At 41.5% G+C, this 18,231-nt stretch overlaps 1 protein-coding gene across 2 annotated transcripts; it reads left to right on the top strand.

Moving 5' to 3' along the window:
* Positions 1-1,683: 1,683 nt before the first annotated feature.
* LOC311137259 (ATP synthase subunit delta, mitochondrial-like) lies at positions 1,684-17,100 on the top strand. Of its 2 annotated transcripts, none has more exons than XM_084171653.1 (5): positions 1,684-1,936; positions 2,927-3,080; positions 9,735-9,823; positions 15,645-15,788; positions 16,965-17,100. In XM_084171653.1, exons 1-4 carry the CDS (start codon positions 1,820-1,822, stop codon positions 15,765-15,767), a joined length of 483 nt encoding a protein of 160 aa, XP_084027779.1. In that variant the 5' UTR covers positions 1,684-1,819; the 3' UTR covers positions 15,768-15,788; positions 16,965-17,100. The 2 variants fall into 2 exon arrangements, with proteins under 2 accessions (XP_084027779.1, XP_084027780.1); XM_084171654.1 differs by having other exon boundaries at positions 1,708-1,936; positions 16,969-17,100.
* Positions 17,101-18,231: the final 1,131 nt, after the last annotated feature.

An 18,231-nucleotide genomic window follows, 5' to 3' on the forward strand; every position in this document is an offset into this window, starting at 1 on the left:
TAAGACACTCATTATTTATAGTTCACCACCTGTCTTAATGCTGTTACATGCATAATCATCCATGATGATGAATCATGTCAATGATTCACAGTGTGACTGCTCAGTTGATTGCTTTGGTGGTAGTAAACTGAAAATGACTATTGCTAATTCTCCACTAGTCTTTTACATCTCATATCAGCCTTCTCTTCTCTCTCCCTGGATCCGCTGCATTCCTCATAAACTGCTATGGCAATAGACCTTTCAAAATACTTTGAATCACAAATGTTACCTTGTGTTGTTTGCCTTTGTTGTTATAAAGAGCACATAACATCTGAATGGATCGTCTCTTTCTGATATTTCGATATTTCCTTTGTACAGTCCATGATGTTGGGATGAATTGGCCTTGATCAACAGAAAAGTATAGCGATCGCTAATAGCGTATATTATACTGTATATTCCTATAGCAAGAACGCGTCTCGGTGCATGCCTGATCATCTACAGACTATTCTATCTCGCTAGTGTGTTTACCAGCGCATGCTCTAAATCCAACTATTTGAACTAAATGCATTTCCTTCTATTTGATTCTATTTACTCAAATAATTATAGAAAAACGGTCCTTGCGCTGCCAGCTGTTTCTATTCTTTCTATAACGACTGTCCGCAATATCATCGACTTAAACTGGTATTCAATCATAACAGGAGATTGAATTTTTTAATATTCATGCCGACAGTAATCGATTAAATAGAATACTAAAATCTCCTGATTTTAATGTGGAACCGATAGGCTAAGGTTTGATGTCCACACACACATGAATGTGCAAATAAAAAAAATGCAACTCACCTAATTACAATTCAGGTGGTCCATGTGGGTGTACTTAGGCAGAAGCCAATAGCGCCAAACCTTCGCCGAACACTTTAAATCTGATTTAAAAGCAAAAACTATTTATGAATGAAACCCTATGGCTTAAGACACACCCACCACCCCAGCCAGGGACGCACCACGTGACGTAAGTGATTGAAGAGCTGGAAGAGGCGTGCGCTGAAGATAATCAGCATCCCTCCCTTCAAAGGTAGGCTGTTTGGGAGGAGGGGGTGAGGGGGTGAGGCGTTATGAATAGGCTTCTGGTGGAACAGAATGAAAATATGTAAATTCACATTATGTTTGGAATGAAAAATTATAATAGGCCTAGAATAATGGTTGATACGTTTCTGAATGTACGCTATACCTAACATTTTTTCTTATTAATAATATTATATATAGAGTTCTAATATTGAATTATATGGGCTATACTTTATATTGAACATTATTATCTGAGCAAGAATGGTGGGTACTGTAGTATCAGGCTCTGTATTATGTTGCATCTTTTGGTAAGAGACAATCACACTGGAACTGATTTTGTTCACCTTGATGGCTCAGTTGGCACCTGATAGATCAGTGATGATCTTATCAATCAACTCATCAGTGGATCTTGTTTGACATTCTAACGGCGCCACCCCCTGGCTGTGAAATGTTGCACACTACCATGAATATGTCTTCACTTCAATAAATCTGTCTATTTACAACGGCAGATAACCAAAATATGAAATCTAACGTTTTAAAGATCACACCGAACGAGACACCTTTTCAGATTGAACACTGATGGATATGAATTTTAGAATTGAATGTGTTGACTCTAGAAAATAACTACATTTCCCATCATCCTTTGAACGCTCATAAGGCATTGTAGGTAGGTTACCAATGTCCTTGTCCTATCAGACGCACACTGTTTGACTGACTTCACGCAAGGGCTTAGGGATTCGTTTGCTTTGGTTTGAACTTGAATTATATTTATTCTAACAAAATGAGGGCAGCAGGGTTTCTCCGTCGCTCTCTCTCTGTACTGAGGCAAGCAAGATGCTACGCCGACGCGCCTTCAGGCTCTGGCCAGATGTCCTTCACATTTGCTTCCCCAACGCAGGTAAAATAGTCCGGGGAGTTGACAAGGTTTATGTTATGGGCCTATGGTAGCTTCCTAGCTATCTCTCCAATGATATAACGTCACTCTCTTATTAATAAAGACACATTATCCAACCTTACGCATGTAGCTAGCTAGCGACAAATGCCAGTGGCGTAACCACCGCTCAATGGCTAGCTAGTTTAACTTGGTAACGTTAGCAAGTTAGCTTACCTACTTCTGTATGTGGTGCACGTCTTTGTAAATTATGGATATTCTTCAAAGCAGTTTGGCATGCCTAAATTGTTCTATGCAGCAATGTGTCCCCATTCTGTGTTGCCACTTGCTAGCTAGATTGCAATAAATAACCTGCTTGTCAAAGCTAGTTACCACAATGGGTCACAGGCCCTTGCAGTTTCTTATTATTTCACCTTGGGACTAGAAAGGGATTACTGTACTATTAGATTGTTAGCAAGCATTTCTGATTGAATGACTAAGGTTGGCAAAATTTTCAGGAGTGTGCTGATTGCACCTTTTTAGTCACCCACATAACTAGCTAGCTATTCTGTTAGTTAGTTAGCTAGCTAGGTACAAGTTAGCCTAATAGCTAGCTAGATATCGCTGAAGTGCATCAGACAGTACTAGGCTATTTGATAGATATTTGCTAGTTAGTTGGATAAACAATGTCTTACCTAGTTACATAACTCAAGTCAACATTAAAGTTGAATTGGAGAGAATTCTGTGTTTGCTTTTCAACCGATGTCAGGCAGTAATGGCATATTACATTACATAACATAACTGCGATGTACCTTACCAGAACCTCATTGACAACTAAAATGGAGTAACATAACACCTCAGTAAATATGCATGGACTTCATTCTTGAGGAAAAAATATCTAGTACTGGATGCAGATACTGTATATTTCCACAGATAATATTGAACTTCAATTATGTTAAGAAAATCAATAACAGTCAATGTCCTGTACAGTAATGTATGTGTTTCTCCTTCTCCCAGGTGTACTTCAAGGAGACCAGTGTGAAACAGGTTGACGTGCCCACGCTGACTGGTGCTTTCGGTATCCTCCCCGCCCACGTCCCCACGCTGCAGGTCCTCCGGCCCGGAGTGGTCACTGTGTTCAACGATGACGGCTCCGCAACAAAATTCTTTGGTGAGATTTTGCTTGATGGTTTAGATGGATCAGTGGTCTGGTCTGATGACCTGTTAAAGTTATGATTTTAAGCATCAAACATAAAGGGCAAAGAGGAGGCGCATGCGTGTACCGATAGGACGCATGGGGTGTGAGTAGCTCTGTTTTGTACCGACAACTGTGGTTATATGTAGAAACCAGACAACAAAGTTTTAAAGCAAGCCTCTAAACTTGATAAATCAACATATCTCCAAGCAACTGGGAGAGTGTGAGCGATCAGTTTTGTACAACAGCGAACCAATCAGTTTGTAAAATAGTGCAGCAACATGAATCCAACAGACCATTGCCTTCTTCAAAGGAAAGGACAAAGGGCAACTTGGAGACGCAAACAAGAGTAATGAACAGTTAAATGATATCCAGGAAAACATACAGTGGGGAAAAAAAGTATTTAGTCAGCCACCAATTGTGCAAGTTCTCCCACTTAAAAAGATGAGAGGCCTGTAATTTTCATCATAGGTACACGTCAACTATGACAGACAAATTGAGGGGAAAAAAATCCAGAAAATCACATTGTAGGATTTTTTATGAATTTATTTGCAAATTATGGTGGAAAATAAGTATTTGGTCACCTACAAACAAGCAAGATTTCTGGCTCTCACAGACCTGTAACTTCTTCTTTAAGAGGCTCCTCTGTCCTCCACTCGTTACCTGTATTAATGGCAACTGTTTGAACTTGTTATCAGTATAAAAGACACCTGTCCACAACCTCAAACAGTCACACTCCAAACTCCACTATGGCCAAGACCAAAGAGCTGTCAAAGGACACCAGAAACAAAATTGTAGACCTGCACCAGGCTGGGAAGACTGAATCTGCAATAGGTAAGCAGCTTGGTTTGAAGAAATCAACTGTGGGAGCAATTATTAGGAAATGGAAGACATACAAGACCACTGATAATCTCCCTCGATCTGGGGCTCCACGCAAGATTTCACCCCGTGGGGTCAAAATGATCACAAGAACAGTGAGCAAAAATCCCAGAACCACACAGGGGGACCTAGTGAATGACCTGCAGAGAGCTGTGACCAAAGTAACAAAGCCTACCATCAGTAACACACTACGCCGCCAGGGACTCAAATCCTGCAGTGCCAGACGTGTCCCCCTGCTTAAGCCAGTACATGTCCAGGCCCGTCTGAAGATTGCTAGAGTGCATTTGGATGATCCAGAAGAGGATTGGGAGAATGTCATATGGTCAGATGAAACCAAAATAGAACTTTTTGGTAAAAACTCAACTCGTCGTGTTTGGAGGACAAAGAATGCTGAGTTGCATCCAAAGAACACCATACCTACTGTGAAGCATGGGGGTGGAAACATCATGCTTTGGGGCTGTTTTTCTGCAAAGGGACCAGGACGACTGATCCGTGTAAAGGAAAGAATGAATGGGGCCATGTATCGTGAGATTTTGAGTGAAAACCTCCTTCCATCAGCAAGGGCATTGAAGATGAAACGTGGCTGGGTCTTTCAGCATGACAATGATCACAAACACACCGCCTGGGCAACGAAGGAGTGGCTTCGTAAGAAGCATTTCAAGGTCCTGGAGTGGCCTAGCCAGTCTCCAGATCTCAACCCCATAGAAAATCTTTGGAGGGAGTTGAAAGTCCGTGTTGCCCAGCGACAGCCCCAAAACATCACTGCTCTAGAGGAGATCTGCATGGAGGAATGGGCCAAAATACCAGCAAGTGTGTGAACCTTGTGAAGACTTACAGAAAACGTTTGACCTGTGTCATTGCCAACAAAGGGTATATAACAAAGTATTGAGAAACTTTTGTTATTGACCAAATACTTATTTTCCACCATAATTTGCAAATAAATTCATAAAAAATCCTACAATGTGATTTTCTGGAAAAAAAATTCCCTCATTTTGTCTGTCATAGTTGACGTGTACCTATGATGAAAATTACAGGCCTCTCAACTTTTTAAGTGGGAGAACTTGCACAATTGGTGGCTGACTAAATACTTTTTTCCCCCACTGTATGTATATATATATATATGGTTGAGAGAATGCCAAGAGTGTGCAAAGCTGTCGTCAAGGCAAAGGGTGGCTATTTGAAGAATATACAATTTGTTTTGTTTAACACTTTTTTTGGTTACATGATTCCTAATGTGTTATTTCATAGTTTTGATGTCTTCACTATTATTCTACAATGTAGAAAAAATAAAGAAACCCTTGAATGAGTAGGTGTCCAAACGTTTTACTTGTACTGAGATATATATATATCTATCAAGTTATTTGTTAGTCATGGATATGTTTTGTGTAATTCTACAAAGTCTTCGAAAAAACGTAGGCCTATAGCTTATTTTTGTTTCCCTTTACAATAAAAACAGTGTAATCCATTTGATCAACTTTATTTGTAGATTCGATTAGTTATAAAGTCCAGTTACAGCTTCATTTGACAAAGTAGGAACGAAAAAGATGATAATTATATAAACAGCCAGGTGAAATTATTTTGTGTTCCTAAACAAAAGCACCAGTGCATGAACAATTGTAAAGGATGAAGTGCATAAATGGCATATTTTAATTTTATCGTACTAATTTTTGCTTATTAGACAGAGCAATGCTGCACGAGTGGTCATGTGCTGAATGCATGGACAGCACGGATATTCTTGGAAAAAGTGACATTTGGAAATAAAGCTACACCTCTCTTAATTATGAATTATTTCACAAAGGTAAGTGTAATAGAAACACCAGAATATGCTCTTTCTGATACTATGTAGAAATCAAAATGTTTCACCTGCATGTGACTCTGAAGGAGGATTTGATAGTGATGATCCTTTCCTGATGCACCCATCTTTTCATGTACAATTTGACAACTGATAGGCCAAATATTGTCACTCATCAGATTATTGTCAATTTAATCTAGTCTATAGGCTAACTCCTATAGTGTGAAATTTAGTTTCAGTATAGTTTAGGTGTAGTTTCGATGGGCCGGCAGGCTGACTGGCATCTTGTTTCCCGTTCATCAAGTTGGAAAGAGTCAAGGATATGTCTTGCATTATTCTAAAGGCCTACTGCAACACATAGCATGTTTTTATTTCCCTTACAATACATTTGATTAGTAATAGTTAAAGTAAATAAAACAGTCCTGTAACAGCTTTTTACAAAGTTAAATGTAAATAGAACGGAATCAACCCGCAAGGCACGCGCTGTCAAATTATTTGCTGGTGATAAATAGGCATAACTCATTACACTATTGTCTTTCTAAATTTAAATAATCCTCTTCACCCTCCTTATCATTCAGTTAGGCCTAATTTAAATTGAATTGTGAAGTAAGGTGCACAATTATCTCCTGTTCATCCATTTGTCATTCATTCAGTGAGGAGCTCGACACATTAGCGCCTAGCTGGGAACCAACAACCTACAGCACATTGTCTTGGCAGATTAAGTTAAGAATAGGTGTGAATAAACAGGGGAAAAGGCTAAAATACTTTGGTGTCAATTCTGACATAAGCAGTGTGAAATACAAACATTTACTAAAAGTCAGGAAAGGTGTACGGCAGGGTTTATTTAACGCTTTGTGAATATTTATATTTTTTGAAAATCAGACTTCAGTGGCTGTTGGCCTATGGGGGTGTAGTGTTAAGTGGACCACAAAAAATATTAAATACTTAGGATGCTTAATAAGTGACAGCAAACAGCTAGCTAACTACACTTTATCCCATTTACTCAACAACATGAAAGCAAATCTAATTAAATGGAACAATCTTCCCATAAATCTTACAGGTTGAATAAACCTTTTTTTAGAATGGCATGGCTCCCAAAGTTTTTATCTGTTTTCGGTAATACCAATTACCCCACTGAAGACTCTTTAAATTATACTCTGCAATAAGACTTGGGCAAATAAAACTCACAGAAACCCCCCCATAACAAAATCCCCATCAATATCTGTCAGTTTAAGCTAGACTTGTTTATTTGCTTTGGATGCATCTCAATCACCGCATCCGCCAGTGTCGCACTTCCGCATCTGCGGTGAAAAGTAGCAGAGCTAGAGCGGTGTTTGTCAGACCATGACACATCCCGAAAACGTCTGAACAGTTTGACCTAAACTATTATGACCCCTCTATGGAATGATTATGCTCCCACAAACACAATGGTCCTCTACAACCCCCACAAGCATCATGGGACTTGTCTGAAGTCGGTACAGCCGATCTGCCAGACACGTCAAAACCTTGTTTCTTATGATTTATTTTGACTCCTTAATTGCATTTATGTATGTTATTCAATGTGTTTTCTATGGGCTTTAGTAGTAAAGGCCAACATCTATTTTATCAAATAATAAATAAATAAAATGTATACTTAAAGGGGTCCTAAAATTCAGAATCAAATGGCATAATGATCCATAGTAAAACATCTTAAAACGATTCCATATGTTGGCTTTCAAAGGATGGAGCTAAGAACATTAACAACTTCATAGTTATGAACACTAACAATATGGAAGAGAAATTAAACATTCTACAAAAACATCAGTACTTAAAAAACCCTATAGAACAATCCTTGGCTAGCTTTTCAGAGTTCTCTGATAAATTGGCCCACATGGAAAACTTAAAGGCATAGAAACCGTAAAAAACAGTTTTGATGTTTTCAAATACATGCAACTTAAAAGTTTTCAGTTTCGATCTGAAATCTTTTGGACATTACATTTTAGTCATTTAGCAGACGCTCTTATCCAGAGCGACTTAGTTAGTGAGTGCATACGTTTTCATACTGGCCCCCCATGGGAATCGAACCCACAACCCTGGCGTTGCAAACGCCATGCTCTACCAACTGAGCTACACAGGACATCAGAGCAATGTTGAGGGAATTCTAGTTGAGTCAGAAAATAATACTCATATGATGGGTAAGATGTATACAAAACCTTGCAGAAAGCCTATCCAACTGAATCTTTTTAGAAAAAAATCTAAACTATTGGAACCAAGACACAAAAATAACTGATATTTGCACAAGATGGAGGGAGTGTTGTATGCTTAATCCAGTATAAACTAATGTATTATACGAGACACAATTCACAAATTATACAGCACATCAGTCATGTCTTAAGTGTAAATATGTGACTCTGATTTTAAAGCCTTCAGGTAGTGCTATAAAGTCCAGAAGTTATGGGTGGAGTTATAAAGTCGGCTGTCAGAGGTTTTACAATATAAATGTACTTTTAATCAGTCTCTGTATATTTCAAGACCTGTCATATGAGGGTGGGTTGAGATACCAAATGGGTTGGACCGTACTTTTCTCGTCAATCATTTTGAAACTTTTGCTTAACTGGAAATCAAGTGATCCTCCATCGTTGAGACGGTGGAAGAATCAAATGCCTTTATCTGAATATTGAAAGGGTGTGGGTGACAGAAGGGCAGAGTGGAGCAGTTCGAGGTCATGTGGCATAGTCTTGCAGGGGTGATGTTGTTGACGTTTGTGTGTGTCTGTGTGTTTATTGTGTAAAATCTAGAGCTCTATCACCACACACAAAAATATATGATTTGAGACAGGATGCTGCTCAGGATCGCCCAATCGACAAAACCCATAGGCCCTGGGCCCTAACCTTTAGGCACTTGCATAGGCTCAAACTAAAAGGGTTAGAGTTTGATAGGTGTAGCAACATGGATTGAAATTCCACCATTTTTAATCCTTGCACATGCATTCAATGTTGAAATTCTTAAGTGATCGCAATGGTCAGTTCCATATCAATAACTGGCCACTTTAATTTGGACCATACAGCAGGGGTCAGTCCTGTCTCGAATTATGGGGAAGATGATGACCTACATCCTAGACCTGGAGAAATTAACTTTTAGCGTAACACTTTCAAATGTAGGCTACTTCCCCTGGTTTGAAATCCACTACAACAAAATGGCACATTTGTATCAGTGGCTGCACTGAACATTTTTAAAGGGTTTATATGAAACAAGGTCATGGAGAAGGAAATGGACAGTAGTGTAAAAATCAAGATCGGTATGTGGATCCATACCATATATATATCCACACTGAGGTTGGAATAATATTGTGAAAATTATAATGCCCCTTTTTTAGTGTAAGAGCTGTTTGAAAAGACTGCCTGAAATTTCAGCCTGTTTTGGTGGGATGGAGTTTTGGCCTGTCAGGTGATATCACCTAGCGGTAAATTATTTAATAGACCAATAAGAAAGAGTCCCAAACCCCTCTGCCAAAAACAGCTCGTTTTCAGTTTTCCCCTCCCCACTCAAACCACTCTGACAGCCCTAGCAAAATGATTGCTTAAGATTTGTTCTTTGCTAAGAAGCTAATTTTGTTTTTTGACCATTTTTAATTGAAGCAATCAGTAAGTTGATATTGAGAACAGCTGCATTGGACCTCTTTTAACATGGAACATCCAGCAGGGGTCAGTCCTGTCTTGAATTGTGGGGATGACTGCATATTAGACCTGGAGAAATCTAACTTTTAGAGTAACTTTCAAATTGTAGGCTACTTCTCTGAATTGAAATCAGCTAAAACAAAATTGTGACTGAACTTGAAGAGACATGCTGTTGCAGTCCGTGCATGAAGGCAGTGCATTTATTTAATTTCAATAGAGTAAGTTGTCTATATGGGGCTGTATGATGGGTGGGTGGCTGAATGGAATAGGTTGATATACTCACAGATGCTGTCTGTTTTTCAGTGAGCAGCGGGTCAATCACAGTGAACGCAGACTCCTCGGTGCAGCTGCTGGCTGAGGAGGCTTTCCCCCTGGACCAGCTTGATGTGGCTGTAAGTACCCATCACCCACTCATATAGACCTATTCATTATCTCTATGGCAATGGGTGGGCAACTCTTGTCCTGCAGGCCACATGGTGGGCAGTCTTCCAGCCCACCACATAACACCTGATTCTAGTAATCAACTAATCATAGTTGTCTAGTTGTACTGCGATTAGGTTAACCTGGGATGTATTCATTACGGGGATCGTTTACCATTTTAAGAACCAAATGGAAGAAAACGAAACTGGGAGGCACCTACCTGAATTTCTCCAATAGGAACTCTCGTTTGCATTTTCCGTTTGGAGTAAACGGTTTCTGTTACAAAAGGTTTTGCGACAGACAAAATATTTTGCTACCGCATCGACGGAATGATTACACCCCTGGGGCATATTCATTACGCCAATTCTGTTGCAAACCTTTTCTTAAATGGAAGCAAACTAAACTGGGCGGGACCTACCTGAATTTGTCCAATATAATCTCTTGTTCCGTTTTTCAACTGGTTGGCTAATGGTTACACTCCTGGTGTGTGTGAGAGCTGGGCAGGAAGAAGGGCCGCAGAGGGATGCCTTACAACGTTTCCCATGCCAATGGGGGCAGAATGCTCTGGTTCAATGATTTTTAAGGGCAATCACTAGTTGCTCTTCATCAGAGAAATAACAATTGCATGAGCATTTCCCATCCTCTACATTAGGATGACTTTATTCTCTGAAAAGCTAGGCTAGAGAGGTGTGATTGGCAGCATCATTCAGCCCATGCACAGCCAGTCAGTCATTGATTGAAACACAACGATAGCCCTTTGCTCAATCCCAGTGCCCTTTATAAAGATGTTAACTGTGTGCAACTCTGCTCAGTCAGACCTTTGCAAAACTATATGGCTAAACGAAACCTTCCATGAAATGACCAAATCCCTTACTCAACAGAATTCTGCACTGCATTGGCTCAAATGTGTCAGTCAAAATATATTTGTGTGTGAAATGATGCTCTTTACTATTCCCAGCCCCATCAGCCGACTAAACTCATTCATTGTAGAGTTGCTCTTCCTCCCTCCCTCTCTCTTTCTCTCTGACCCTGTCCAAGAAGGGCTCCATAGAAATATGACTTTTTCCCCTCTGTGAGATAACAATGCACAGGAGATACCTTGCTGTTAATAAGGCAGGAAAGGTCAGTCACTGTTGAGTTCTAGCAGATGTGCCAAGTCCCCACTGGGAGACCTTTAACTCCCAGCTATGTTTGGCATTTGTAAGCTGTAATCGCTAATGTGACAAATGGCCCTTTCACAGGAAAGAGGCAACGTGAATTTGCTATGCTAGTCTCTCTCTTCCAGGCCTGCCAACATGCACTTAATTTGAGGTTAAAGTACGCTGGTACGAAAAACGACCCTAAAATTGTCTTCTAGTTCGCACATTGTGGTTTTTGACCCAACCGTCTGAAGTTGGAGCTGAGCCAATTGGAGGACTTGGGCGAGGAGAAAAAATCTCTAGCTTTACGCACCTGCCGCCCCCCTAGTCTTAGTACTGTTTTGCTCCACTTTGTCCGTTGATACTACTGTGAGGAAAATAGGTAGGGAAAATATACGATGAGCCTTCTGCAAAATACATTTTCCAAATGTGGATGTTAGTCAAGCTCATAACCCCTTATTTCGTACATGGCTCCTTCGCTAAGGCGTCATTACGACGAAAGTAGTTAGATCATCATTAAGTCAACTAAGCGAGAACACTTTCTTGCTCGCACATGCTTTGATCTCATCAACGGTATTAGGCGCGAGCGCATTGGCGAGCAAGGAAATGTGTGGTGTTGCGATATTTCAGTGTGCGTGGATGGCAGAGAGCTGTTATGCTAATACCATCCTTCACAAAAAGTAATGTTGAACTGTTTTAAAAACTAGTAGGCCTATGTTAATTAATCCGTTCTTGATCTGTCCTCATGATATACAGTACCAGTCAAAAGTTTGGACACCTACTCATTCAAGGGTTTTTCTTTATTTTTACTATTTTCTACATTGTAGAATCATAGTGAAGACATTCAAAACTATGGAATCATGTAATAACCAAAAAAGTGTTAAACAAATCACAATATATTTGAGATTCTTCAAAGTAACCACCCTTTGCGTTGATGACAGCTTTGCACACGCTTGGCATTCTCTCAACCAGCTTCACCTGGAATGCTTTTTCAATAGTCTTGAAGGAGTTCCCACATGCTTAGCACTTGTTGGCTGCTTTTCCTTCACTCTGCGGTCCAAACCATCTCAATTGGGTTGAGGTTGGGTGATTGTGGAGGTCAGGTCATCTGATGCAGCACTACATCTCTCCTTGGTCAAATAGCCCTTACACAGCCTGGAGGTGTGTTTTGGGTCGTTGTCCTGTTGAAAAACAAATGATAGTCCCACTAACCGCAAACCAGATGGGATGACGTCTCGCTGCAGAATGCTGTGGTAGCCATGCTGGTTACGTGTGCCTTGAATTCTAAATAAATCAGTGTCACCAGCAAAGCACCATCACACCACCACCTCCATGTTTCACGGTGGGAACCACACATGCGGAGATCATCCGTTCACCTACTCTGCGTCTCACAAAGACACGGCGGTTGGAACAACAAATGTCAAATTTGGACTAATCAGACCAAAGGACAGATTTCCAATGGTCTAATGTCCATTACTCGTGTTTCTTGGCCCAAGCAGGTCTCTTCTTATTATTGGTGACCTTTTAATAGTGGTTTCTTTGCAGCAATTGACCATGAAGGCCTGATTCACAGTCTCCTCTGAACAGTTGATGTTGAGATGTGTATGTTACTTGAACTCTGAAGCATTTATTTGGGCTGCAATCTGAGGTGCAGTTAACTCTAATGAATTTATCCTCTGCAGCAGAGGTAACTCTGGGTCTTCCTTTCCTGTGGCGGTCCTCATGAGAGACAGTAACAACATAGTGCTTGATGGTTTTTGCGACTGCACTTGAAGAAACTTTAAAAGTTCTTAATGTTCCGCATTGACGGACATTCATGTCTTAAAGTAATGGACTGTCGTTTCTCGTTGCTTATTTGAGCTGTTCTTGCCATAATATGGACTTGGTCTTTTACCAAATAGGGCTATCTTCTGTATACCCCCCCACCTTGTCACAACACAACTGATTGGCTCAAACGCATTAAGAATGAAATACATTCCACAAATTAACTTTTTAAGAAGGCACACCTGTTAATTGAAATGCATTCCAGGTGACTACCTATTGAAGCTGGTTGAGAGAATGCCAAGAGTGTGCAAAACTGTCATCAAGGCAAAGGGTGGCTATTTGAAGAATCTCCAATATAAACTATATTTTGATTTGTGTAACACTTTTTTTGGTTACTACATGATTCCATATGTGTTATTTCATAGTTTTGATGTCTTCACTATTATACAATGTAAAAAAAATAGTACAAATAAAGAAATACCCTTGAATGAGTAGGTGTTCTAAAACGTTTGACCGGTAGTGTATATATGGAGGTATTTTAATGGCTAAAATAAGGGGTTAAATACATGTCAAAATAAATAAAAATAGTGTCCTGATCTTTATATCTCTCAGATATAGGACAGAAACTTAAGAACAAACTTCCTTTTTATAAATTTTTTGACTATCTGTTTATCCATGTATGAAGCTGCCCCCCCACCCCACCCCCACCCCCTCTTTTATGCTGCATAGTCACTTTAACTCTACATGTACATATTACCTCAATTACATTTTTTTTCTTTTTTTTTACATTTATATCATTTAGCTTTTTTGGGGGGGGGGGGGGGGGGTTTAAGGGGGGGTAGAAGGATTACTTTATCCTATCCCAGGTATTCCTTAAAGAGGTGGGGTTTCAAGGCTGAGTGGGAACTGTGCTTCCGCAGAGGTAGGGGGGCCAGCAGGCCAGAGGTGGATGAACGCAATGCCCTTGTTTGGGTGTAGGGACTGATCAGAGCCTGAAGGTACGGAGGTGCCGTTCACCTCACAGCTCCGTAGGCACGGAGGTGCCGTTCCCCTCACAGCTCCGTAGGCAAGCACCATGGTCTTGTAGCAGATGCGAGCTTCAACTGGAAGCCAGTGGAGTGTGCGGAGGAGCGGGGTGACGTGAGAGAACTTGGGAAGGTTGAACACCAGACGGGCTGCGGCATTCTGGATGAGTTGTAGGGGTTTAATGGCACAGGCAGGGAGCCCAGCCAACAGTGAGTTGCAGTAATCCAGACGGGAGATGACAAGTGCCTGGATTAGGACCTGTGCCGCTTCCTGTGTAAGTTAGGGTCGTACTCTGCGAATGTTGTAGAGCATGAACCTACAGTATCGGGTCACCGCCTTGATGTTAGTGGAGAACGACAGGGTGTTGTCCAGGGTCACGCCAAGGCTCTTCGCACTCTGGGAGGAGGACACAACGGAGTTGTCAACCGTGATGGCAAGATCATGGAACGGGCAGTCCTTCCCCGGGAGGAAGAGCAGCTCCGTCTTGCCGAGGTTCAGCTTGAGGTGGTGATCCGTCATCCACACTGATATGTCTGCCAGACATGCAGAGATGCGATTCGCCACCTGGTTATCAGAAGGGGGAAAGGAGAAGATTAGTTGTGTGTCGTCTGCGTAGCAATGATAGGAGAGGCCATGTGAGGATATGACAGAGCCAAGTGACTTGGTGTATAGCGAGAATAGGAGAGGGCCTAGAACTGAGCCCTGGGGGACACAAGTGGTGAGAGCACGTGGTGCGGAGACAGATTCTCGCCACGCCACTTGGTAGGAGCGACCGGTCAGGTAGGACGCAATCCAAGAGTGAGCCGCGCCGGAGATGCCCAGCTCGGAGAGGGTGGAGAGGAGGATCTGATGGTTCACAGTATCAAAGGCAGCAGACAGGTCTAGAAGGACAAGAGGAGAGAGAGTTAGCTTTCTTGAAACCTGACTGGTTTGGATCAAGAAGGTCATTCTGAAAGAGATAGCAAGAGAGTTGGCTAAAGACGGCACGCTCAAGAGTTTTGGAGAGAAAAGAGAGAAGGGATACTGGTCTGTAGTTGTTGACATCAGAGGGATCGAGTGTTGGTTTTTTGAGAAGGGGTGCAACTCTCGCTCTAATGAAGACGGAAGGGACATAGCCAGCGGTCAATTACCTCGACTAACCGGTGCCCCCGCACATTGACTCTGTACCGGTACCCCCTGTATATAGCCTCCCTACTGTTATTTTATTTTACTGCTGCTCTTTAATTATTTGCTATTTTTATTTTTTACTTATCTATTTTTTTCTTAACTGCATTGTTGGTTAAGGGCTTGTAAGTAATAATTTCATTGTAAGGTCTACACCTGTTGTATTCGGCGCATGAGGCAAATTTGATTTGATTTTAATTTCATTCAGGATCAAACCCATTTGAAATGAATTGGTTTGCCTGGCAGAAGCATAAAGAACAATAGGCGGTCCTTTTTTTGTACAATGTTTTTTGCTCAAAGATCCAGCCGTACAGGATTGGTTTATGCAGCTTTAGCATCGCTGAAGCAGTGTTTCCCCTGACCATGCTTACTGGGGCCTGCCGCCTAGCTCTGACCCCTGTCTAAGGCTGCGTTAACACATGCAGCCCAGTTATCTTTTGCCCAATTATTGACAAAATAGTTTAATTGATTGGTCAAAAGAGCAATGGGGGAACTACATATCATAATTGGGTTGCCTGTGTAAACGCAGCCCAAAAACTATTAGCCTTAATTGGTTATTCAGTTGAATGTAAGAAATACAGACTGTTAGTACTGTGCTAGCATATTTAGTATGCATGATGTCCAACACTTTACTTCATAGTATGGTTATTGGGAAATGGTTATTGTGTTTAAGTGTATCTGACATCTCTCTGGTTTCTAGGCTGCCAAGGCCAACTTGGAGAAGGCCCAGTCTGAAATGGCGTCTGCGTCTGACGAGGCTGTCAGGGCAGAGGTCCAGATCAACATAGATGCCAACGAGGCCATCGTCAAAGCCCTGGAGTAGGCCGCGGGACTGGTCTCTGTGGTACGTATTGCAGCCATGTACCTCTGTGAGGAGGAAGAAGTGTGTAGCATATGAGCTTCACATTCGACCTAGACGCTGTTGGAAAATCTTTAGAATGCATCCAATCCTTGCTCATATCTTCCTTGAAGCTATCACTGTGTATTTTAAAGGCTTACACTTGCCGAGCTAATCAGCTACCAGCAATTTTTTACGAAAGGAGACAACACATTGACTTAACGGGTGATGATGAGTTCAACATTTCCCAAGTTTATGCACATTTCAGCCAATCGGCGGAGGGCAGATCTTGTTGGCATGCTTTGACATTGCTAACAGAATTGCCATCATGCATTCTGTTTAAAGGAGAGATCTCCATGACTTGATCACTGATCTTGCGCATGTGAGTTCAGAGCCTGTTTCAGCATGGGCAGTGCCATTGAGTACTTTCACCTTTTTGAAGTAGGCAACTGGGTGGGACCATAGAGAATGATAGAGGCCTCTGGTGGCCAAAAGGCTGTATTGGCATGGGTAGCACCATTGAAGGGTTCCATCCTTTTAATGTAGTCAACTGGGTTGGACTTTCAACTTCATTGGCTGATCTCTTCTGGTGACCCGGTTGGAGTCATGTCCAACCGGGTCATCAGGAGGGATCAGCCAATCGTGAAGAAGAAAATAAATTACTTAAAAATGGAGATGGCCTTAATGGCGCAGCCCATGCTGTCACAGACACTATAATGGCACAGATACAAAGATGAGTCCTCTATCTATCTCTATGGGTTGGCCTTCCTATTTGTTAAGGAAGGATCACATAATTCCGTCCAGGTCATCAGGAGGGATCAGCCAATTAATTATACTTGTGAACCAACATTCCATAACATTCCAGTAAATCGCCAACCTTGGCTTTATACCTGTACAAACAACACACTCAAGGTGGCAGTATGCACCCTTTCTGATTTTTTACCAACTCATTGATGTAGTAGAAGAAAATGTACTACTTTAAAATGGGGATGGCCTCATGGTGCTGCCGATGCTCTCACAGACTCCATAATCGGACAGATGCAATGTTGCGTCCTGTAACTCTCTGTAGTTCAGTAAGTATTCGAACAGGGTCTTTAGCACACCCCATTGTTATTTGTAAGACTGTTTTTATTTCTGGATCACTGTGTACTTACCGTAATTATATTTTCTCCTTTGTTCCAGGTAGCATGTCGTGTTGGTATAATGGAAATAAAAATTCTCCAACTCTGTTTCCTGGCCCAGTCAAGTCAGTAACCGCAAAATCTCATGCTTGCTTTGTACAGTGGAATTAAATTACCAATAAATGTATTTAGATTTACCTGCCAGTAATTTTCTGTCTTTTTGTTCCTTTTTTGTAGGATTCAATGAGTGACATTGTGTGCTCAATCTTGTAAGGGAAAAGTGACCAAACATAGATTTATTCTGTGTACAATGTGTTTTTCCCTGTATTTTGTGGTTGCTTAATGCAGTTCTCCTTTCCGCCACTCGGTGACAGTGTGTCTTCGTAAACCATGGTAGACCAGTCACAGCAAGTAGCAAACTGAGCTAAGTCTGTTCCTTTGTGGCGAGACAAGCCCTTTAACCAAGGGTAGCTATTGTATTCACATTTGTTTATTCGGCTATGTTGTGATTTCTCAAGTGTTATAGTTAATTGATTAAAGGCGCAATGTTATTTTTGTTCATACTGATTTTGGTGGTATGCTAGATTCTGTGTTTGACATTTTGGCAGGAGGTGGTTAGCTTTGGTGTTACTCAATGTCCGTAACGTATGTGGGGGGCTGTTGGCCGTGTAAAGGTCTCCATCACTCCCTCTTTGTCCCATGGCGTGGGCATGTTTGTACTGTGAGTCAATATGGTGACCTCAGGTTTCTGTGGCGCTGCCCATTCAAACAGCAAGTGGTGTGAAAAAGGCTTCTGATCTCGACCATAGGTTTCATCTTAACAGGAGCACTCCAGAGCTCTAATCATGTGCTGACTCAACACTTTCAGTGCTCCAACCACAACCAGTTTTATGAATGTCAACTCTCGCCAGGCCCCATTTTTTTTTTACTAGTGAGCAAGCATATGTTGGTAGACAGAGGCCCCCTTGCACCTTTTATTCAACATTTAACTCTGTCATAACCACATTCGGACCAATGATGGAACTCTCACTTCATTGTTTTTAAAGTGTGCTCATTAAAATGCGTGTTAAACCCCCCCCCCCCCCCCCCCCTGCATTTGACCAGCACAATTACACTATCCACAGACTAGACAGTGGAAAACAGGGATTGGTTTCTGCAGGCAGGTTATACTATACTAAATAGTATTGAGTACCAAGTCCTGTGATTCACAATAGTGGAAACACCAGTTTCCATTAACATGGGATATTTGTTTAAAGCCTCCACATCCTGCACACTCCAGTGTCCTCCCCTACTCGCTCTGTCTTCTAGGCAGGGGGCCTGTCTTCCAG

This window comes from Coregonus lavaretus (assembly GCF_964263955.1).
Source record: "Coregonus lavaretus genome assembly, chromosome: 11".
Lineage (NCBI taxonomy): Eukaryota > Metazoa > Chordata > Actinopteri > Salmoniformes > Salmonidae > Coregonus > Coregonus lavaretus.

Bases quoted from the DNA above. Each gene is read 5' to 3' on its own strand.
- LOC311137259 (XM_084171653.1), top strand. From the start codon at position 1,820: ATGAGGGCAGCAGGGTTTCTCCGTCGCTCTCTCTCTGTACTGAGGCAA. The intron at 1,937-2,926 runs GTAAAATAGTCC...TCCTTCTCCCAG, and splicing joins CATTTGCTTCCCCAACGCAG to GTGTACTTCAAGGAGACCAG. The intron at 9,824-15,644 runs GTAAGTACCCAT...TCTGGTTTCTAG, and splicing joins TGGACCAGCTTGATGTGGCT to GCTGCCAAGGCCAACTTGGA.